General features: G+C 44.9%; 1 protein-coding gene across 1 annotated transcript in view; it reads right to left on the reverse strand.

Annotated features, from left to right (window-relative positions):
- Positions 1-24,150, reverse strand: part of kremen1 (kringle containing transmembrane protein 1) — a gene marked incomplete at its 5' end in the record, with an annotated part of 72,213 nt that overhangs the window by 34,387 nt on the left and 13,676 nt on the right. Inside the window, 2 exons of the mRNA XM_083979172.1 lie at positions 4,871-4,962; positions 14,685-14,847. Of these exons, the coding sequence (XP_083835298.1) occupies positions 4,871-4,962; positions 14,685-14,847 (255 nt within the window). The remainder of the gene's footprint in view (positions 1-4,870; positions 4,963-14,684; positions 14,848-24,150) is intronic.

Here is a 24,150-nt window from a genome sequence, read left to right on the forward strand (position 1 = left end):
AGGGTGTTGAGGAGATTTAATAACTCCAGTCCTGCAAAATAAAAGGTGAGGAGGATTGGATTTTGAAGAGCGTTTATGGCCTGCTATAATTCTTGAGTTTTACTTAACGATCCTTTTTTTTTCTTTCATTTTCCTCATGACATTTATTCTAAAGTCGGCATTTTCCTCCGAGGCCGTCCGTTGCCCCCGTTTGGGATTGACAGCTCGCTGCTGCTGCTGCTGCTGCTGCTGCAGGAGGAGGACCACAGCGCACAAGTGACACAACAAGTTTTTCTGGGTTATATACGCTGTTGAGAGACGAGCCCTTGACATGGACTAGATCAAAGCGTCTTTGTCTTGGCAAAGGCTCCAAGACTTCACCCAGACAGTTTCACCCTGTGTCAATCACAATCATAAAGGGCATATCGTCAAAGCAAACGTACGCGCCACCAGTAAAAGCAGCCACACCAAAACAAAATGTCCTTCCAGTGTGGAACAGGGTGTGAAAGGACGCGCTGAGAAAAAAACAACAAAAAAAAGAGAAGAGAGAGAAACAGGAAGCACCACATTTTCTATCATCAAGTATTTTATCATTTGCACATGCCATAAATTACAACATCCAGATATAAAGTGGAGCTCTAAGTTTGCATTTGTGGGGTTTTATGAACACTAAACTGAATCAGCCTTAACTGGATTTTCTTCAGTTTCTTAAACGAAACCATCACGGTCGCATCAATCACAATAATGTGAGTTGACTTTATATCAAAGTGACTAAAAATGTAATTTCTAACTCGGCTTATCTCGGATTGAAACCGGCTTCAACTCGAGTAACTCGAAACTTTAATTCGAGGGCCTTCTGGGAAAACCCTCCGACTTCCCTACTTGTGTGAAAAACCTCAAAATCAAAGTCCCTTAATAATGGATTTAGCCGTCAGCTCCTAATTTGTCTGTGGTGAACCTGCTGGTTTGGTTAGAGGCTCTGCTAATAAATTCCTCACACCTCATTAGAGATACAGTGCACCTCATTGCTAAGCCAGACAACATTAAGCCTCCTCTGCTCTATAAAGCCTGATGTAAATGCATCAGCACCGCACTGACCTGCAGTAAAGGAGTCCTCCAAACGCCGCTGTAACTTTTCAACGCTGACATTCATTGTAGTTCGGCTCGGGAGTCGTTTCGTTTAGGAGATTGAGACGATTTCAGAGACTGGACTTCAATAAATAACAACACTCGTGACAAGGCTATGCTTAGCTGAGCATTTAGTGGCCTGGGAATGAGCCGGGGCCTCAAGAACCGGCGTCATCTCTGCAGGACAACACACACACACACACATACACGCACTGTGGAAATGGCAATTTGTACAGTAGACGATGTGCCTTGACAGCGCGCCTTTTTGAAATGTTTAGATAATTTCCACCACATGAAACTGCTGCCATGAGGGATTACCGGGATCAACAAAAGTCGTGACCTACACTATAATCCACACTGTCAGACGATGTGTTCCCGCCTGGCAGCGCGCGCTCCACCAGGGTGTGTCAGCCCTCACCAGGGTGGCATGACCCCAGATGACAGGGAGCCCAGCTGGATAACAGGCCCGACCGCTGGCAGCCTCCAGGTGCCCGAGCTCATGCAGCGGCGGCCACCACCAACTACCAACCACTCGACATCAAACGTAAGCACAAAAAAACGTAGACAAAACGAAGGCGCAGACAAAACAAAAGCCAGACAAAATGAAAACAAAGACCACTGTTCTGCCCTCTCCTCTCTCTGGCACAACCACGGTGTTTTTCAGCCCTTTTGTTGCCAGCCACAGACAGACTGAGGATACCGACACTGAGGGCTTGGAGCGCGAGCGCTTGGCAGCAGGCGCGTTTTCAGAACGCAGCAGATTGAGAGCAGCCAGCGCCAGAAGGTAAGGCACCACGTGGCGATTGTGGTTTCACAATAGATGAGACGGAGCATTCGCGCCTGAAAGCTCCCCGGTATCCCTGCAGGGAGAAACTGTCTCCGCTGAACAGGCGTGTTTTCATGACACTGGATCCCCTGGCTCACGGCAAAGCTCCTCTCCTTTTTTTTTTTTTTTTTCTTACGTTACAGGGCTTGGTGCAACTTTTTAATGCTCAAATCCCAAAAAAAACAAAAAGGGGAACGCTCATGTAAGACAGCATCCGATATGGGCGATGCTCCCAGCCGTTGGAGGATGGGTTTACACTCTGCGTGGCACTGGATCCGAGACAAAAACAAGGCTGAAACGGCACATGGCAAAACCCATCTGGAACAAAAGCTGGCCTAATTCCCCTAAAAGATAAGGGGACGAACCCGGCTCCAAGCGGAGACGACGGTGTGTGTGTGTGTGTGGGCTGCTCTCCCACTTCATCCCAAACCACAAAGGTTTGGGATGAACTGTCCTGGACGACGCGCTGAGTTAAATGGACAGTTGACTGAAATAGGTCAGTCAAAAGTCTAATGGGACGCACACAAGCTCCTATACACATGAAATCACACAAACACACAAGCCGTCCAGCCAACAGGCATTATTAGATGGGTTAATGGGTACTGAGCTATTCAAACAGCAGGCTTTTGGTCAAGCATGTTACTCAGACAGGATAATAGAGCTGCAGCTGGAGGCGCTGGGAGGTTCTTGAGACCTGGTGGTCCGTCACTGCTGCAGCGACACAACATGAAAAGCATCTTCAGACACACTGCATTGCACCTCCGCAGGCTGACAACTATAGTGTCGAGTGCTGTGCTTCACCTTTTGGAGAAATTTCCATGGGGCTTTATGCTATTGTGGCAGCAGGGATATCGAAACTTGTCGAGCATTACATTTCAAGTCCTGTAACACGTAAAATATTAAGGTCAGACGATGTGAGGTGTAAGTGCAGGGAAAACAAATAGATGGATGAAGAAAAGACGGGGAGATCTGAAACCGAGGAAAAGTCAAGGTTGATTTTTGTCAGAGAAGGGAATGTAAGAGGGGGAAAAAATCAATCAAATATTGATTTTAGTTAAGCTGCATATTTGAGTTCTGCTTGAATACATTTTTTAGCAGCTGCCTTTATCTTTCACATTGTGCTCAGTTACTAAAAGTATTAAAAACGTCCAATACTGTATCAGAGGGATTTTGTTGACTTGATATCTCGGTAACACCTTGAGGTTTCCATGCAAAACATTGGACTTAAAGGGCAACTATGTAAGTCTGGTCGCTTTTCCGCTGTTTTGCTAACCCTCCTCCTGGCCATGTGCATTCCTTTACAATAAAGCGGGTGAGAAAGCAATTAATAGAGCGGTAGATAACGTTATATTGTGACGGGTATATTCGTGTAATCTTATCTGTCATAAACAAGTAATGACAGGTTACAGGGCGCGTTTGTGTCGCGACTGAGTCGGAGGCTTTGATCTTGCAAAGTTGGTTTTCAGCCAAGAGACGCTGGAAGGCAGAGAGCTTCCATTCACCCTGAAACAAGTTACAAGTCATTTATTTAATTAAGGTAAAACAAAATGTAGCATAATTAAGCTTAAACTCTTGCATAGTTCCTCTTTAAGGATAAACTGATTGGAGTTTGTTGGTCAAAAGGTCAAAGATCACAGTGACCTCATAAGCTGCAATTATCCTCTTGTGAATGAAATATCTCCGTAACACCTTGGGGGAATTTCTTTGAAACAGAAAACGCTCATCTGGTCTCAGGGATGAACTGACTGGAGGTTTGTGGCTAAAAGGTCAACGGTCAGTGTGTGTGTGTGTGTGTGACCTCACCAAACACTTTTTTTTTAACCATTACTGGAGACTTCACACAAACGGTTCATTTTTACATGACTGTGTGGATGTAATCTGAAATTAGTCAGAGTGGTGGAGGCAGACGGCCACGAGGTGGTAACTCCAGTTTAATTACAAAGCAGGACTTAGTTCTATATTAATACCGTGAAACCATCAAAGCCTCAGTCCACAGAGAAATGCACACAAGTCTATATTCAGACACCGTGAGCCTTAAAATAAACCGGCAGGAAGTCACAAGAAAGCAATGACTGGATCTGGTGTTGGTTTGTTTGTTTTGAAATGTGCTTGTTTCGACTCAATCATTCAGAAAAACGGTCAACCAATCAGAGAACAGACTCAGATCCTCTCATCTCCTCTGATTGGCTGACACCGACCTGTTGTTTTCTGAGTAGCTGGAGAAAGAGATGTTTTTTTTTTTTGGTACTAAAACTACAAACACCCAGAAAGTATAAAATATGGGACCTTTAAGAGATTGGAGGAGTGACGTATACGTTTGTTTTTGATTGAGAAGGTGGAGTGAGTGAAAGTAATGGGATTAAAGATCAGAAGTTCTTTGTAGGTGTTTGTCAAACTGTGTCACACGCACACACACACACACACACACACACACATGCACTGGACAGGAACACTTTCCCACACCACATGTGAACAAAACACACAAATACATCCACAAACAGGTAGATGCATATAATCACTCGCATCAAGAAGCGTGTCAAAACAAGCTACAAAGCCAAAGGGGAAACTTATGAACACACATCCAAAAAACACACACATAGTCTCACACACACACACACACACACACTCACTCACGCACACACATACACGGAGGCAGTGATTGACAGCTCGCATTAAAGTAAGGGCAGGCCCGGGCATAGCAGGAGGAGGGGTGACGGGAGGCAATTAGAGGCATTTTTTAGATGGTAATAGCTGTGTACAAGCCCCACAGTCTATAAAAGCTATTCATAGCAGGCGAGCAGATGAGCATAGCAATGAAAATGGTCGCTCCGTGCGCCCATGATACGGCCCCGAGGGCATGGAACGGAGAGAGAGAGAGAGAGAAAAGAGAGAGAGAAACAGAAAGAATGATAAAGGAGTGGCAGTAATTCGTCTTACTCTGGCATGAAGGGATGTCACAGTATCTCCAGTAGATCCCGTCCTCATGATCGGCAATGTAGCACCACGGCTGAACGTCTCCATCGGGATTCCTGCACACACACACACACACACACACACAGAGGGGGTGAAGGTTAGACCGGCTGAGCTGGTTAAATGGGGAAATGTATTTTGTATCTGTTTTTTTTGTTTTGTCTTTGTTTTTTGGGGAAACTTTTCAAAAACTAGCTCCAGAGCAGATCTGAGCAAAAACACTAGACATGTATTTTAGCGGATTTGTGATCAGAAAATTGGCACCTGAGAGTCTCAGTTGTTGTGAATGAAGTTTTAAAGGTGATGTAAGTTGAAAAAGAAAAGGACAAGTGTATGGGAGTCAAAGGGAGGCAAATTTTTAAATCTGCCAGCACAGAAAAACTAATGATGCTATAAAGCCAATATCTTGAGGAATCCTTGACATTTCCAAGACAGATTTTTAAAAAATCCCCCAGTCACAGAAAATAGCTAACTTTTTGTGTTTTTTTCATTCGAAAAAACAGTGACATCAAGGAATCAAACTGGCATTTCAAGGGTTAAAATCCTCAGAATTATTGAATATTTGGTAGTTTTGGACAGAGGAGAAGTGGTTTAAAGGCCCCATGGCATGAAAAATGTGATTTTGGTTATTTGTTCATGCTTGGGGAGGTCTCTGGGCCACGTATATACTGTCCCATGCATCAAACTGGTCATAAACGGAGAAACACACACCGCTCATTTGTAGGAACATTCTATTTGAGACGAGCAGATAGCACTTCCTCCTTTCTGTGATGTCACACACAAGGTAACTCCGCCCACCGTGACCAGTTGTTATTTTTCAATTTCTATGAATGCAGCTTAGGTTTCAGTTACTTGCCTGTGATTGGCCCGACTACATGCCACTCTAAAACAGTCAGCCAATCAGAGGAGAGGTTCTCATTCTCTCTTCTGATTGGCCAAATGACCTGTGCCTGTTAGAACTCCAGAAAGAGGCAACAGAAAGGGGCAATATCGACGATATTAAGCAGATCACAGGTACTCAAAACCAATGATACATCTTGTTAGGGATATCAGCAGGTAAATAAACCCAGAGAAAAGTGCACAGCATGGGGCCTTTAAGAGATTTATGAAAAAAAAAAACAGGAAAAAAATATTAATTTTTAGAGCAGTTTTTCAGAAGTGAACATTTTAGTTATAGTTTCACTGTGTTCTGCTGCCCTGTTAAAAAAAATCTAAACTTGACTTGAGAAAGGCTTCATTACAAAAAGTTGTGTCACTATCACCAACACAGACAGAATGGGGGCCAAAGGAAGGTGAAAATGTTGCCAAAAAAGGACAAAAATGTCCCTGATGGGCCCTGAAGGTTAAAAAAAAAAAAAAAGACAAGACAAGGATCAGCTGAAGGCCCGGCTGCAGAGAGGGTTGAACTCTCATTATTGTTTCAGAGGCAGATTATCTCGGCTGTGTCAATCATCCCGCTGTAGCACATCATCATCATCATCCCGCCCCCCAGCCCCGTTGGCGCTTGTTGGTTTAGCTTCTACCTCTGCGCTCTATAGGCTTGACCATGCATGTCAGTCAAAGGGCCTGGACCATCAGGCTTTAACTGGGTGGAGGTCGATCAGACTCTTTTGTTCTGGGCCAGAGATACAGACCTCAAAAAAAAAGAAAAAAAAAGGGATGCGTGATGGGGGCAGAGCTTTTGTCTGAGGCCGCAGCCTCTTTTGAACCTCGCGAGGGCACTTTTAACTCGTCATAATAAAGCTGACAGGCCCCTTGGTGCTTTTGCTTTTCAGTTTCACTCACAAAAGCGATGAAGAGCCGGGCTGAAGACAGCCAATACCTAAAAGCTTTGTGCAGCCTCCATATCTCCAGGGGTTGATCGTGCAACTTTTGTAAATCGCGACCAGCATGGCGACTACCTTAACTGCTGATGAATTAATCACAGAGATAAACATGCAGCGGGAGCTCGTCTCTCTGCGCTGCTTCAGGCGTTCAATCTCTGAGAAAGAAAAAAAATATATATATATATACAAAAAGTCTTCTAAGATGACAACGCTATTTTTTTTTCTTCCAGCGCTGACTGTAATTGCTGGAGACCTTTTCTCTTCTTTCTTGACACACCTCATTGTAGCATCTTGAAATCGCCCCGCGGCACTGCACTATCCTGTTTCGCCTTTTGTGAGCAAAGTTGTGAAGGGCGTTTCCATTTCTTTTCTTCTCCTATCAAAAACACTATCCCGAGTTTCCTCCTCTCTTTTCACACTCAGAATGAGGTATTGACAAAGATGTCGTTTGTTAGGACTTTTTTTTTTTTTTTTTTCTCTCCCTGGGTTGAACTCAAGTTGAAGTGGCTTAAAGCTTTTCACTCTCAATATCTGGTAAACAGTTACTGCTCTCTTCCTCTGCAGCCCTGTCGGCGATGGGAACGTGTGAAGGAAGAGTTTATCTAGTCACATTTTCTTTTTATTCTGTTTTTTTTTTTTTTACCGCTCCACCATCAAAGCAGCCTCGACCTCGGATGGACTTCTCCCAACCCATGATGATTTCCCATGTTCACAAGAATCCACTCTTGTTTTCCAGCGTATTTCAACACTGTATCATGAGCCCAGATCTGTTTGTTACTCCACCCAGACACCTGTTTGTTTGGCCCGAGGCTACGACTGAAATGGTTGAAAAGAAGAACTGGGTCCAACCATCAAAACGTTGGATTATATACCCTTCCTCTGTTTCTCCCTTTCAAGCCCGGCAACGTCTAAGGGCCTCGATATACTTGCTGTTAAGTACGCGTACGCGAGCTGCCGCGCGTATCCTGCGTCCGTTTGATGCGTATCCTGCGACCGAACGCACATATCGACGCGAGGTGACGCGACGCAGGATACGCGCGGCAGCTCGCGTACGCGTAGTTTACAGCAAGTATATCACGGGCTTAATGGTGCCATTTGAAATGAGACTCCCGGGAACTCATCTATAGCCACTTATGTAATTTACTACAGTTTCTCAATCACCCCCTCCACCCCCCGCCCTGAATGAAACAGACATGAATTACAACCATCAGGAATAGAAAAAAAAAGAGAAAAAGAAATCCTCAGTAGGCCACCCATCCTCCGTCTGACCCACAGGTATCTTTGATCACTAAACGGTGTGGTGTGTGCACCTCTGAGCTTTTCTCCCAAACTCCCTATAGTCCCCAAGAAGTTGTGCTTCCTCATGCACTCCCCCCTCCCTCCTCCCTCCTCCCTCTGCCCCGCTCCCTCTTTACTTTATCTCACCCACACCTGCACACGCCCTTTCAGCAGAAGCATGGGAACATCATCCACGGGGCTAAAGTGAACAGGCCAGCCCACATGACAGGGAAACATCATCAATCCTGCCCCAGGTGCCTGTCTGTGTGTGTATCTGTGTGTATATACTGAATATATATACTATGTGTACATGTGTGTGTGTGTGTGTGTGTGTGTGTGCGGGGAGGGTGGATCTGAAGTTGGAAAGCAGACAGCGCCAGATTAGCCGATGTGCCACCGAGCAGATAAGAGCAAAACCTTGATGAACGGAAATCCATTCGTTTAACTTGGCAGCGCAGAGAAAGACTTCGCTGCTTGTGGAGAAACTCTGATAAATGTTGTTGCTCCCATATATATACGTGTGTGTGTGTGTGTGTGTGTGTGTGTGTGTGTGTGTGTGTGTGTGTGTGTGTGTGTGTGTGTGTGTGTGTGTGTGTGTGTGTGTGGAGGTTTTGGGGGCGGCTGCATTCACCTCCGTGTGCGTCAGCAGAGGAGCTTGTTGAAACACTCCTTATACCCAGAGGTAGATCACAGAAGATGTTTGGACACTTAATTGGCACAATTACGCTGATTGACTCATTTCGCTCCGAGTCGGAGCCACACACACTTCGGTACAGAGCCAATTATGGCCACATTGAGTTTCTTTTTTTTTTTTTCTTCTTTTTTTTTTGCCTCGTAGGCTCCACATCTGAGCACAGAGAAAAAAACAGCTGCTCTCGTCTGGCCGCTGTTCAAACGGTTTCCTTTTAATAACCATTTTCCACATACCTTAATCAGAAAATTTATGATCATCTTTAAAAAAAAATTGAAATTAAAAAAACGCCTGGCCCTGTGAAACTACGTGTAAAAAAAAAAAAAAATCGCAAAAATCTTTACATAAAACTATGAGAGCGAATGCTGGGAATAATAATAATAATATCATGTGACTGTGCAGTGGACTGATTTGAAATAAGAAACATGAAAGCGATACAGAGAGGAGAAATGCTGATTGGACAGTGGTGGCGAGTGGCTTGTCTGGATTGGGATTTGAGGTCAAAAGCAGATCAGAGTCTGGCAATTTACTGCCTGAGAGAAGACTCTTTAATTGACTTGGATGATTTAGCATGCAAACTGCCGCCTGCTGCTGCTGCTGCTGCTGCTGCTGCTGCTGCATGAATGCACGTATTGAAGAAGACGAGGGCTCGTTGGTGTGGGCCGACATGTATAGTCTACTGTCTATTGTTGTTCTCTCACGGTCCAAATACGAGGTCATGATGTTCCTGTGTCATGTGTGGCTGATAAAACACGCCACTATGTCCCTTGACTAATGTCTTCAAAGGCCTCGATTCACCTAAACAACAAAGGGACTCTTTCAAATTCTCACCTAGCCGTTTATATCTCAGGATTTAACATACACAACACGGTGGAAGAGTTTTATCTGCAGCACCGAAACCATCGGGAAATTATTAAGCAGTGACCGTGTTTCCAGAAAAACAATCTCTGTTACTTTGGGTAATCTGTGGAGCTCAAAGTTTTCTGTGAAACTATTTCCCCAGCCTGAAGTTAGCTCCAATGAAAACATTGACATTGAGGCCTCAAGTTTCTTTCTTTCTTTCTTTTTTTTTTTTTTTAATCCACAGTTCATCATCCGCTGTCAATGGAAAGACAAGACAATGTTGGTGTTTTTGAGCAATCTCAGGTGGCCACGCCTCCTGGAGTTTGGCACGGCAGCGAAACTCTCTTGAAAACCCAACAACAAAAGTAGCGTCTTGATGGTTTCTACCCTTTTAGCGACAGGCGCTGAGGCTTGTGGGTATTGTATTTTGACCCGCCACGACTTCTCAGAAATAAAGCAGACATACGGTGGTTTCAACTTAAGTTTACGACTGTTACATAATCTGAGTTGATTTATACGAGAATGGGTTCGGAAAGAAAAAAAAAAGATGAACATTAAAATACGCAATGGGAAGAAACAAATCCAGAAGCGGCTGCAGTTAAAAACCAAAACTCCAGTATGTGCACGGCTGAAAACCCCAGTTTGTTTGTAATTTGGGTGATCGAGCCCATGTGTTAACATATAAGCAGTACATTCTTTATTTCATGACACCGATAGCGACTATTGGTGATTACTATGATGGCTTCAGCGCCACAGTTCATCTTCTCATGGGACACTTCTATTAACTTGTTCGATTTAACGAAGCGGCGCACGGGGACTGTAATGTAGTCATGCCAACGGTATACGGACAAGTTTGGCCGTTGCAGGTTGCCTGACCTCACATTTGCACCTGACATCATGGAGGCTCAATTACAATCAACTCAGTAGACGCACTATTCACTCTGGCATTTCCATTATCTCATGCATGTTAGGGAAAGGCATTAGAAGCCATTGTGGACACTCATAAATTCTGCACGACACACACACACACACACACACACACACACACACACACACACCTGCATATAAATAGGCAGGAAATGGCTGGCAAAGCTATTCAACCACCCACTGAACTGTCGCACACTTCACAGGCTAATACTAATGCGCCGTGCAGCGAGGCACAGGGACGGCAGATTAGAAGGAACGGTAAAGCAAATATAAATCAGAACTTCGATTGGTTGCGGTGTTGTTCTTGTGAATGTCATGAAGTGTTCAGAGAAGGTCGAGGAAGCACTTCAGGGCTGGGGAAATATATATATTAAAAAAAGGCATTTTGTTTTAAATGCAAGAGGTCCGAGCTCGATATCGAGACGGAGGAGTAAAGACTATTTACTTCCACTTCTGAATTCTTAACTGGACCACGCAGCCGATCAGTAATGTGATATTAGCTGCTGAAATGAGTCTCGGCTTAGACACGAGAGCTCTTGTCCTTTTTCCTGAGGCTTTGTGCTCCATTTTTTTTTCCTTTTTGCAGGGGAATAATGTGACATTTCCCTCTGCTGCCCAGTTCCCCCTGTTTTCGCTGGGGTATTTTATAGCAGGCTATAAAGATGAAATGTGGGGGCTGTTAGGGCTCTTTCTCCAGCACCACTGTGATGACCTCTCGACTAAATCACAACCAGGGAGAAAGAACAAAAAAAAAAAAAAAAAAGTCAGCGATGGTACGAGGGGTGAGTTTGTAATCCTCTGCCTCTCGACATCTGATACGTGCTCAGAGACATGTTTTAAAGTGAAGCGTGCAGTGACTCCTCCACCTGTGCCTCGGCTTCAGCTCCTCATCTCATAAAACCACAAACTGCCCTCAAGTTCAGACGAGCCAAAGCTGATCAGGTTCGCCTTTTCCTCTTCTTTTTTTTTGTGTGTGTATAAGAATTACCATCAGAAAATTGCCAACCTGAGAAGAATCCTGGGCAGAAATGTCTGCATGAATTTAAAAGACAAACAGGGGGATCATGAGAGAGATGGTTCGAGGGGGGGTTAAAGAGGGTTAAATAAATACTGGAAGCAGAATTTGAATTGCAACATGTAAATTCATGTAAATCAGGAGATTTGCAATCCAAACTGAGCAACTACGTCCAAAACAGTTGGAAAAAAAAAACACGGCCCGGGCCAACTTCCTGTGATCAAACAAATCAAACATTACACACCTTTATCCGCAGCGGGACAACCCTCTCTCTCTCTCTCTCCTCTTGCGGGCACATACTTGTGCACACAGCAACAGATACACACACACAGACACACACACACACACACGTGATGGGCACACGCACAAATACTTGACCTTGTGCAGACATGCCATAAATGCCATCCCTCATCTTTTCACAATGAAGTGGCCACTCTCGGTCCCCACAGCTCTGCTGATGAGTGATGATTTACAAGAAGGGTGGGTGGGAGTCGGAGGGAGAGAGGGAGACGGAGAGACGGAGAGTGGTTGTAGCTGCAGTGCTGTCTGTGTGTATGTGTGTGTGTGTGTGTGTGTGTGTGTGTGTGTGTGTGTGTGTGTGTGACAGAAATCCCTCTGTCAGAGAGAGAGACAAAGCTACGAGCTGTCAGCGAGTCGGCGCGTAGCTGCGAACTGCGCCGGTGGCCGAAAAAACAGCCAAATCCAAACAATGAAGACGTCCATTCTGAATCGCTTGTTGGACACAATACGTCCCTAATGTGCAGGGAAAGCTTCCCTCAATCCTCTGTATGGATCCTGCTCATAAATCTTCTGAAGTCCCATCCAGTTCAAGTAAAAACAAATCTGTCCAGTGCCACTTCAAAGCATTGCTGTGTTATGAGTTTACAACCATGACTTAGAGAAATGTTTCAGAGGCTTTGGGCCGAGGACGGAGAGGAGGGGGGACGGCGGTGGTGGTGGTGGTGCTGGTGGTGGTGCTCTGTTTCTTCGGGGCTCGGAGATCCGGGCCAAGCCACTGTTCTGGACGTCTCGGTTGAATCTGAGCTGACTCACGAAAAGAGTGCGTCTCGTCTGCAAAATACACAAGTTTGACAGCAGCGCAGGCGAACGCTGACAGTCGGACTTTGGAGTGTGACTAAAGCGGACAGAAAGGGTTTTTCTAGACACCCGAAGCCGCCGTGTCCCCTCTCTCGCATTCCAGGGATGAGGGATGGAGATTTGCTTACACAAACTCTCCGAGCGTGTTTGCATCCTTGTGATGACAAGGCCAAATGTTTCTGGCTGTACCCGCCGGTGAGATACTCAGAGGAGGAGGAGCAGTCGGAGCAGGGTCCCCCGAGATCAAAAACGACAGCGATACGGGTTTTAAAGTCTTTGTCGAGGACGTTCGACACACTGTTAAACAACAGTAACTCAGAGGGACGTATTTTTTTTAAAGATGCTACTCAGAGCAGTTTTACATTTATACCATAAATCATCATTATATTACCAAAATGAGCGCTAAAAAGACTGGCAGCCTTCCACGTTGAGCTGCTGCTCTGGGGTTTTGTGATAAATCATCCAAATCTCTGCCACAAAAGGAGATTGCCTTACAATAAAAAAAACAAGAGGGAACAGTTGTTATTCTTCCAGGCAGCTGGAGCTGAGGCTCAGCTGAAATGAATGAAAAGCTCTGTGAGTTAACTCGTACACTTACAGCTCTATATACGCAGCCCTGGGAGAAGTTAAACTAATGCAAGTGGACAGGGACTAAAGGCAGGACAGTCTTAATGACTTACAGGAAATCACAGCATCACATATTAGTGTATTAATAATGAATACAAGGAAAATGCTGCATGATAACCTTCTCTTGTTTTTAAATATTCTTCTCTTTTTCTTCTTTTTATATTCTTGTATCTCTATTTATGTTATGCAAATGACCAAAGGTGTGTAGGAATTTCACTGTAATTACTTGTAATTATATGTGGCAATAAAGTCAACTTGAAACTTGAACAAGTGTGAGCTTTGGGAACAGAGATCTGGTTCTGACTTTTAAGAATTAATACTAATACTAATAATAATACCAACCTTCTCATCATGTCTATAAAACTGTGTAACACAGATTGTAACCAACGCAGATTAGTCGTGACATGTATGTTCCCTCCACATGTGCACACATCTGCTCTGCAGCACAGGTTCCCAACACCAGGATCAAGACACCTATCTATCTATCTATCTATCTATCTATCTATCTATCTATCTATCTATCTATCTATCTATCTATCTATCTATCTATCTATCTATCTATCTATCTATCTATCTATCTATCTATCTATCTATCTATCTATGTACTTCCTTCTTTCTTTCTATCTACCCCATCTTCCTTCCTTCCTTTCTTTCTTTCTTCTCCTCTTTCTTTCTGTCTTTCTTTCTTTCTTTCTACCTACTCCTCTTTCTTTCTTCCATTCTTTCTACTCCTATTTCTTTCTTTCTTTCTACTGTACCCCCTATCTATCTATCTATCTATCTATCTATCTATCTATCTATCTATCTATCTATCTATCTATCTATCTATCTATCTATCTATCTATCTATCTATCTATCTATCTATGTACTTCCTTCTTTCTTTCTATCCCATCTTCCTTTCTTTCTGCTCTTTCTTTCTTCCGTTCTTTCTACTCCTCTTTTTTTCTTTCTTTTTACTCCTCTTTTCTTTCTTTCTTTCTTCTGTACCCCTCTATCTATCTATCTATCTATCTATCTATCTATCTATCTATCTATCTATCTATCTATCTATCTATCTATCTATCTATCTATCTATCTATCTATCTATCTATCTATCTATCTATCTATCTATCTATCTATCTATCTTTGTACTTCCTTCTTTCTTTCTATCCCATCTTCCTTTCTTTCTGCTCTTTCTTTCTTCCGTTCTTTTTACTCCTCTTTTCTTTCTTTCTTTCTTCTCTATCTATCTATCTATCTATCTATCTATCTATCTATCTATCTATCTATCTATCTATCTATCTATCTATCTATCTATCTATCTATCTATCTATCTATCTATCTATCTAGTCATAACCATACTATTGTGCATTAAAACTCAGGCACCTGTTCGTCCGTTGTCATCGTGTGTCATCAGTCTTACAGTAATAAACACGCCCCTGGGTCCCATGATGTTACATCATCAGGGGACTTCCTGATTAAGACAAACGGACGCACCTGCAGTAGTTGTGTCTTCCCAGACCGCCCTCTCCGTTGGGATACTTGAGGGTGTTGTACGGATGCTGGAAGGTCTCGTTCCAGAAGAGACAGGGTTTTCCCCCGTGCAGGCTGGTCTGGTTCTGGAGGCCCCTGTAGTCCTCTCCGTTGGCCGTGTAACACTCTGGAAACACAGAGGTGAAATGGAGAGAGTGAGAAAAAACGAGGCCAAGAACCCAAAAATCTGGTGCATTTTGCTTCAAGGAATTGGACGTTGTGTTAAGATGGAAATCAAAAGCTTGGCCAGAGCTTGTAAAAAAAAAAACACACACACACACAGCCACATATGCGACCTGCTTTATTGAGGATCTGGATTCTGTGAAATGCTCTTGCACTATTAAAATGTTTTAATGTGTTTGGACTGATTATAGACGATGCGTTTTGAATTTGCAGTAACTGTATTCTTTGCCCAGGCAACAATTCATTTCAAGCTCCGGCCAAAAAGTGCGAAATGCTCGAGGAAGATCAATCACAGCAGCATTGTTTCAATTAATGTCGACACATGAGGACAAGAGAGAGAGAGAGAGAGGGAGAAAGAAAAAAAGGCCCCACAGATATACAACAACCAAAAAAAAAAAAAAAATACAACAAGAAAACAAACATGGCTTAAATTTCCAGGAAGTGTATGACAACCATATGGCCGAGTCGGAGAGCGAGGGAGTGAGAAAGAGGGAGAGCTGGGTTCCCAAGGCAAAACAATGGCTGGTGGAAGGCTTTTCTTCCCCGAAAAGAGGGAATTCAAATAAACAATGGCTGATGGGAGCGTGATGAGCCATCACCGCTCATTGCGCTCACTGAGCCTCGGGGGGCTCCTGTCAAGAGACTTTTAACAGCCACCGCCGAATTCTTCCTTTTGATGGCATTACAATGGAAAATATAAATTTATGATGTGACTGCTCATTTCTCATAATTGCCGTGACTGTTGACAAAGCAGGACACCACTTCAGTGTAACCAGTGGTGGTGGTGGGATTAACAGATCAACAGGCTTCTTCTCGCTCTTTACATACATAACATAAACTTTAGCAAAAGTTGCTGCCAGGGCCACATCATGAAGTTCACATACATACATGTAGCCTATAGATATTTACGCACATATATCATTCCTGTGACGTGAAACTCAAAGCAAATGTCGAGCAACAGCACACGGAACAGCAATTTCCCCATCACGGCCGTCAATCAAATGCTAATAAGAGAAGGAGAGGAGGAAGAAGAAGAAGAAGAAGAAGGAAGAAAAAAACAATACTCGCTTGTTTGGCTCGTCTCCATAGGGTCTTGTTGCTATGTACGCGGTTAGCCAATGACCGGCCCCTTTCATCAAGTCAAGCTGTCTGGGCTGAGTATGAGCTAATGCATTGCAATACAACAGTCATTATGCCCCTTGGTGAGCCAGCTGTGCTACAAGCCTCTTCCTCATTTTCTCTCCGGCTTCCTCTCTTCCTCTCTCCCTCTCCCCCTCTCCCTCTCTCTGTTATCACCTCTCCCACCTCCTCTTCTCTCCTCTGCTGCTTTACACTCTCCTGCCATCTCCTTTCAACTCACACACACAAACAAACATGCCTTCAGGGATCTCTCTGCCTGTCGGCCTTGCAATGCAACTTCTGTACTCGGTTGCCAGGTCCGTCCTTAGATGGCAACCTCTGAGGTCATTTCACAGGTCTGGTGGATCTGGGCAACATCAATAATGCACAAAATCAACCAAAACACTCATTATTTTCTTGTTTTGTAGGATCAATAACAAGACGTCAATGTGCTAATCCTGTGTTAGGAGATGGTTTAAGACTTCCTGAGGTCCTACTTTTTAACTTGCACCATTTGCATGCAAACACGCTTGCATCCTCCACAAAAAAAAGCACCACTAACACTTCATTTTGACGTAAATCTCAGTCTGTCAGCCAAAGTTGCGTTTAATTAAAGTTGTTTCGGCCGCGTTGTTCACTCAGGCTTATCGGCCATCCATCGCCTCGGCTGACAGGAGCTCCACGGCGGCGCGGGGAAGACGGCCGGGTGTCAGGTTGCTGCAATTATGATGCCACTCTATTGTCTGTAAATGGCTCTCCTCCTTTCTCTCTCTTAAGCAAGTTAATACCAGCTACCGGATCGTAAAAAAAAAAAAAAAAAATCCCACCTGAGAGCGGCCGAGGCAGAACGCGACTCCATAAAATTAGAAAAACAGCTTAATGGTGTTACAACGTGGGGTCGTGCCCTTGCCACCTTAACACCAGGGAGCAATGAGAGGGGAGGTAGGGAGGTATTGGCTGGCTGACGACAGGTGGTGGTGATGGGTATGAAATAAAATAGGGCACATTTGGAAACTCTGAGTTGCTAGATGTGTGTTCTTCTGACTGATGCTATTTGGAAATTGCATTGCATCACATGCATCACATGATTCTACACTATGCCCAGTACAGAGCACACACAAACCAGTTGTTCATCAATGGAAAAATCCTCAAACTACACGACTTAATCAGCTATAAAACTCTGCAAATTATGTACAGGGCCGCAAACAGAGACCTTCCACATAACTTACAACGTTTTTTCATAGACAGAGAAGTGACACAATCTGAGAGGAAATATGTTATTTAGGCAGAGGAGAGTGAGAACTACGCTAAAATCCTTTTCTATCTCAGTCACTGGTGTCAAACAGTGGAACAAACTAGATGATGAGGTTAAAAAATCAAGAAACTGATGGGCTTTTAAAAAAGAAATACTAAACTATATTGTAGACAATTATAAATTGATTTAAACCCAGAGAAAGGGGTTTAACGTTATTCTGGACGGGCTGTCTGATAAGCTTTATGCTCTTCCCGTTTCCCTTTCGGTCATGTTGCTTGTATTGTGTAACTGAAATTGTGTGTGATGAAGTCTGATTCAATTAACATGTCTCAAATAAATAAAAAAATAAAAGAATACATTTGGGAAGATGGGGAATCGTATGATGAGTTTCATTTGCGTTTACATTTTTTTCCGGATGCCAGCGGCCGCGGCGGCTTCAGACAGGAAGAGAAGGAAGAAGGAAACACTGCTATTGAGAGTTTGGCAGCGGCACAAGCGCAATCATGAGTCACTGCTCCCCAAAAGCAATCACGACTGCTGCTGCTGCTGCTGCCGCTGCCCCAGTCAGAGAGGATAACATCAGGCAGGGACAGGGCAGCCGTCTGCATCCCAAATGAGCTCACGTCCTTCAAATATCTCCTCCTCCTCCTCCTCCTCCTCCAAAAAAGAAAGAGCGGGTATTAAAATGACTGAACTTGGCTGCGTGTGGCGCTGCTCACCACACTGTATCAAGAAGAAAAGAGCCAAATGACTTTGTAAATGTCTCCTCTCCTCCTCCTCCTCCTCCTCCTCCTCCAGAGAACTTTTACTCTGGAGTTCTTCGGGATGAAGCCTGCACATGGTCCGCTTTGGAAACGAGCCGCTGCTTAGTTGGCAACCGTCCCGTCCCTGCTGCGGCCAAGTTAGCTTTCCAGGATGAGATGGTAAATATGGCAGCGTTTTGCCACCGGGAGGGAGATGGATGGGAGGAGAGGGAGGAGAGGGAGAGGAGAGGGAGGAGGAGAGGGATGGGGGGAAGTGGGGGTTTGCTCCATGTGGTTTTTCGGCACCATTTGCTTGTGGTGGGAATGGGAAGTAGCAGATCTGCAAGGACTCAAGAGATAAGTGAGGCCATCGTAAAGATGAATGGACCATTTAAGAGCCCTGCGGACCGCCACACATCTATTACTTACAAGCAGCAAAGGCCAATTTTACATCGGAACCCGTGGATGTGGACATTTGTAATCCTTGTCCCGGGCCGATTTGGACCGTCATCACTTCAGACCCACTCCCCCTCTGAACACGCCCGAGCCCCCACTTTAGTTTGCACCACTTTTTTTTTTCTTTTTTTTTTTCTTTCCCCCCTTGTCACCAAGCAACTGTTGCGCATTCGTCACATGGGCCTGGGCTTTCGTGTGGTTTCATCATAGGCCGTGATGGGAAACAGAACCACCACCGCATGAAAGAGCGAGAGAAGGAGGAGGAGGAGGAGGTGGAGGAGGGAGAAGGAGGTGGTGGAAGAGGAGGAAGAGGAGGAGGAGGAGGAGGGGGAAGCCTCTTATAAAATACATGCAGATCTACAAATAGAAAAAGTCCGGGAAAGGAAAGAGGAGGACTCGCCCTTGACCAAGCCCTGCGCTCACTGAGTACTGCACCACCCCGGCAACAAGAGAGACGGAGAGGGAGGGAGAGAGAGGGAGAGAGAGAGAGAGAAGGAGGAAAAAAAAGAAAAACAGCCGAGGAGAGAGAGAGAGAGAGAGCTAATCGCCCTGTTATTATATTTGTTGGGATTTGTGGCTAATGACTTCCATATTGCAACTTCAAATGCACTTGATGCACCGAGAAGAAAAGAGGGTGTGGGGAGGGGATGGGAGGGAGGAGGAGGATAGAAGGGGGTGGGGGTGAGGGTTGGGTGGGGGCAGTGGGCAACAGGGGCTTTTGGTCGTGTGATCACAAGAACACAAACAAACAAGCTTACAAATAAATGTTGCCAGGTCACACACACAAGAGCGGTTATTTGTTGTGTGTTTGCTACGAGGGATGAAAAGCGGCGATAATTACAGACGAGTGCTTCCTCACAGAGGGCTGACATAAAGACCTTCCTTCCATCTTTATTATATGCTTGCAGCAGCTCTGGGGACACAGAAACAGGCTTAGTGCATGAGTAATATTTCCACTATTATAAAAAAAAAAAAAAAAAAAATGACACACAGAGAGTGAGTTTATGATGAGATGCATGCATGTGCAACACCAAGCTGCAAACTAAATATACACAAAGTCTCCTCCTTCCAGAGTCGACAAAACAGAGATGTCAGACGTCATCGCCGGTTATTAATACACACCGATCTCTCGCCACAGCGTGTTTCCCCTGCTGTGTCCTGGTAGCCATTACTGTTGTGGTGTTCATTAATGTCGGTGTAGTAAGAACAGAGAGGCCAGGGCCGGGCCAAAGCGGGCCAGATGTAGCCAGATGTAGCCAGATGTAGTGGGTTACAGAGTTCTCCTCCGACAGGGGGGGCTGGGGAGGGGGGGGGGGGGGGGGGGGCACAGCTGGCTACAACACAAGTCTGGTTCCCCTTTCTAACTCCCCTCCTCCTCCTCCTCTTCACCAACAGCATCCATTTCCACATCAAAACCACATCAGACTTCAGAGGGTCGCAGGAGGAGGACTGCTTCGCATTTATTATCCAGGTTTTGCAGATCGTCACAGATTCGGCGAGCCTCTTTTAATGAAGTTGGATATTGCCAAGGAGAAGTCACAGAGAGAGACAGAGAGGGGTAAGGGTGGGGGTGGGGGGTAAGTTGGCACTTATTGGACTACACCTTGTCTGCTCCTGTGATCTCTCCTCTCCTATAAGTGTTTTTTTTTATTTCATAAAGTGCCCTCATGGAAAACGGTTCAATGAAAGTGCAAAAGAAAAGAAAAGAAAAGAAAAAGAGCCTCCAAACAGACGCTTCAAACTAGTTAAATCCACGGACAATGACTTCTCAATGGGATTTTTTACACTCCTTCTTTTCATTTCATGCGTTTGTCATAGGGGTTATAGCCCCGGATAACCAGGCCATAAACCAAGACCTCATTCAAGTCCCAAAAATAGCCTCTATCACCGCCATTCTTCCTGTGAAAACCCTCCGCTGCACCACCTCCTGAGTTCACTACCACAGTAGCCACAGACCCACAAGACTCCCTGCCAAAGTTGCTGGGTAGCACCTATAAAACATGGCCCCATCTCATTCTAGTGCGGCCCCTATTATTTAGCTCTGTAATGGAAAGAGTCTAATCTAGTGGAGCCAGTGGTGGGCTTTAACACTCTGCCAAAAAACCCCTCTGTTTGAAGTTGCCTGTCACAAAAATGGAAGGCATAAAAGTTTTTTTATTTCTTTTTTTTTTTTTTGCCACAAAGCTGCTCTCTGGTTATAAATTTAAAGTGAGTGAGCTTGGAAAAATCAATCGGGGGAAAAAAGCAGATAAAACATCCCACCTCTGTAGGATTCGTCATGGTGACAGAGATGATATCTGACACAACAGCACGAACAGAACAAGAGTCTGTTTTTGGCTCGGCCGCCGGACAAGGATGGAGCGAGGTGGGATGAGCTTTGAGTTTAGCTTGGCCGGCGTTCAGGGAGGGAGTGACGGATGGAGCTGCAGAGTTTGAACGCTGACGTAAAGAAGGACGTCCAGGGGGAGACAAGCTAAATGTCGACACCGGGGACCTGCCAGCCAACCTGACAAGAGGGCGGATGGGGTGTCGTGTTCGATTACCTCCCCCCCTGGCACCTCTGCACGGTCCCTCCAAGTCATACTCAACATCTGCCAAAAAAAAAAGAAAAAAAAGAAGAGAAAGGCCATATTTCCAAACAAGATTAAAACGCTTCTCCGTGTTTTTCATAGTTTCACACATACTAACGCACACGTGTGCACACAATCACACACCTCTGCAAACAATAAGATAGACAGGGGTCACGGGGGGTTAAGCAAATAGAAGGGGAAATCTCCCGCATACTCAACACATGCCTCTAAACCCGCTCTGACACTAGAGTAAACAAGGCTTTTTAGCAGCCAAGGAGAAAGCAGGGGGCTGTTGTAAGTGACGGAGGGAGTGAGGGAGTGAGGGAGTGAGGGAGGGGCCGAGCGGGGCTGTGGGTGTTCGGTTCAGAGCCCTCCGATGGTGCACAATTAGCACGTCTGGGATCGATCCATCTTCAATTAAAAACCAAGCTGCAAATTAGAGATTGCAGGAAGGATTGTGAAAGACAAGAGAGCAATGGCAGAGGGGAGGTGAAAACCAAAAAAAAAAAAAAAAAAAAATGAAGACGTAAAAGACAGAAGAGTGGAAAACAGAGTGAGTCAGGGTGGGACAAAGACTGTTTTTATGATGCCGCGGTGCAGATTGTTAACCCAGGCTCTAATTTTCTCCTTCTTCTCCCTTTGTGCACACAGCAACACTTGGCTTCTTCCACATCTCCCATGTTATAAGTTATAGACACAGCTGACAAAGCCCAGGTTTGTAAAAATTAACAGCGAGCGTCTTCTGCTGCCAGGTGTGCCAGACTTTTCTTCTTTTTTTTTTTAACACACTTGTCTCATTCCTGAGGAGCTCTGTGGTGCAGCTGCAGCAAACAAACAACCGGTGTAGAAGAAAATGCGTCTCACTAATGTCTTGTGTCTCCTGTGTGAGTTAAAAAAAAAAGAAAAAACCCATCACATCTCCATATGGGTTTCCTCATCGCACGCCAGCCTTTGATAAACCAGAGGATCTACGGTTTATGATAGAGGAGACATGATGGCTCACACTGTAGCTAATGGCCGTGCGAGCCCCGGCCGCGCATGCATGGGGGTGTTTTAAAGCTCTCTTGCTCTCTGGCTCTTTTGTTTAGCCTGTAAATGGATGGTAAAATGATCTGTTAGTTAGATGATGCCCTGATAAACACAAGCGGTGAGAAAACATGCATTAATCTGGGCTCCTACCCACATCATTCCAGCTCCCTTTCTTTTCATACCCATACTTCTCCCCAGATGCAGTTACAGTACCAACCAAAGGGAGCAATTTTCATCAGCAGAGCAGCCGCAGTATTTTAAGATGAATTCAATGTGGACGCGCACACACACTGACACACACTCACACACACACATACAGTATATAAACATGCACACAGGCTCCTTTGTTCCCTCAGCGGTGGGACCGGTGTCATTGTGGTGATGCCATTCTCACCCACTCATCACCGTGCTGCAGATATCGCCCACTGAATGTGTGAGCTTACAGTTTATGTGTGTGTGCGTGTGTGTGTGTGTGTGTTTATAGTGCACATGTCATGTCTGTCAATTCCCTAACCCCTCTTATCTTCACAATGGGTTTCCCGGGCCTCTAAAAAGCAGTAATCAATTTGCGGTGTAGCGTTATGTAAGCCGTGCGGCCATGCAGGCTCGCCTCCTGTCCGCGTACTGTACTGTAGCTCTCTCTCTCTCTCATGCAGGGATGATTTCCACCTTTCATGCGGCTCCAACTACAACATTTAGATTCATGCAGCGATGGACCTGGACCTGGACCTGCATGCATGGACCTCACAGAGTTCCTGGCCCCCGCACATAAAAGCTACCTTAAGCTCACCACACATGAGAAGCGGGATAGATAGCTAGCACCTCAAAGAAAAGGTGAACCGTGAAGAAAAAGAACAACAAGAAGACGAAGAGATGGGTTGTCGCTGCTGCTGAACACACCTGTTTTCGATCGTCCTGTTTGTGCTCAGGTTAGCTGGTATCTGAGGAATGTAAATTACATGTGGTTTGGTTTGGGCTGAAGCTCTGTCAGTGTGTGTTGCAGCAGGGGATCGAGTGCAACCATTAGACCCTCCGCTCCACCTCCCCTGCCTCTCTCAGAGGTCCTGTGATTACAGGGTCCAGGGAAGAAGATGATGAGGTCTGACTTGAATAAATAAAGGTCACGGGACGAGGAGAGGCAGTGATGTGACCTGGCCCGCTAATATAAATAAAAAGAAGACCAAGAAGAAGAAGAAGACAAAGCAGCGCAAGATCAAAAGCTCCCTGCTCTGTTTTCTGTTTATTCTGAACAGACATGATTATTCCAACAGTGATGCCTCATCTTCTTTTTTCTTTTTTTCTTTTTTTTTTTACAGTTGAATCATAACAAGGCTCCAGGCAAGTAAAGCTGGAGCCGTTGTGTGAAGCAGCAGTTTTGCAGATGGTCCTTTTTTTTTTTTTTTTTTGTCGCCCAGTTTTGAGGGGATGAACGTTACTGTACATGTCAGTTGACTGTACACCCTTCATGCTCGAACTCTTTCCTCGAGCAGCCAGCGAGGACGCAGCTGTTGCTGCTGAGATTTTTTATTTTTTATTTTTTTCACTGTATTTCCGAACACTGTCCAACTAACTCCTGACTGAGCGCTGCACTGCTGCTGTTTGGAAGAGACTTTTACATTCTGCCCCCTCGGTTCTTGATGACTTATTTCCTATTGTGAGTTTCCTCCGAGCGACACGAAAATCTAATTTGAGTAAATCAGTGGCATTTCATCAAAGAGAAGAAGTAGGGGAGTGAGGTGGGGTGGGGGGGGGGGGGGTCTGTCTCAGCCCGTTGCTGAGAGCAGCTGTATTATGTTTGATTTTTATTTACTCAACCAGGATGTAGGTAAAAGGACTCTGACTGTGCCTCTGATTACTGTAGTTTACAGATGCCGCAACAAATGATTTTCACCATCACTTACACTTATATTCCTCCTTTATTATTCTCCTTCGTCTATTTTTGCTGGTATAAAATGTCCCAATTGTAGTGTTAAATGCTAGTACAATCTGTTTTTCAAGGTGTTTTCTGGGCTTTATGCCTTTAATCGACAGGACAGCGAGAGACAAGAAATGGGGAGACAGAGAGAGGGGGTATG

This window comes from Trachurus trachurus, assembly GCF_905171665.1.
Source record: "Trachurus trachurus genome assembly, chromosome: 9".
Lineage (NCBI taxonomy): Eukaryota > Metazoa > Chordata > Actinopteri > Carangiformes > Carangidae > Trachurus > Trachurus trachurus.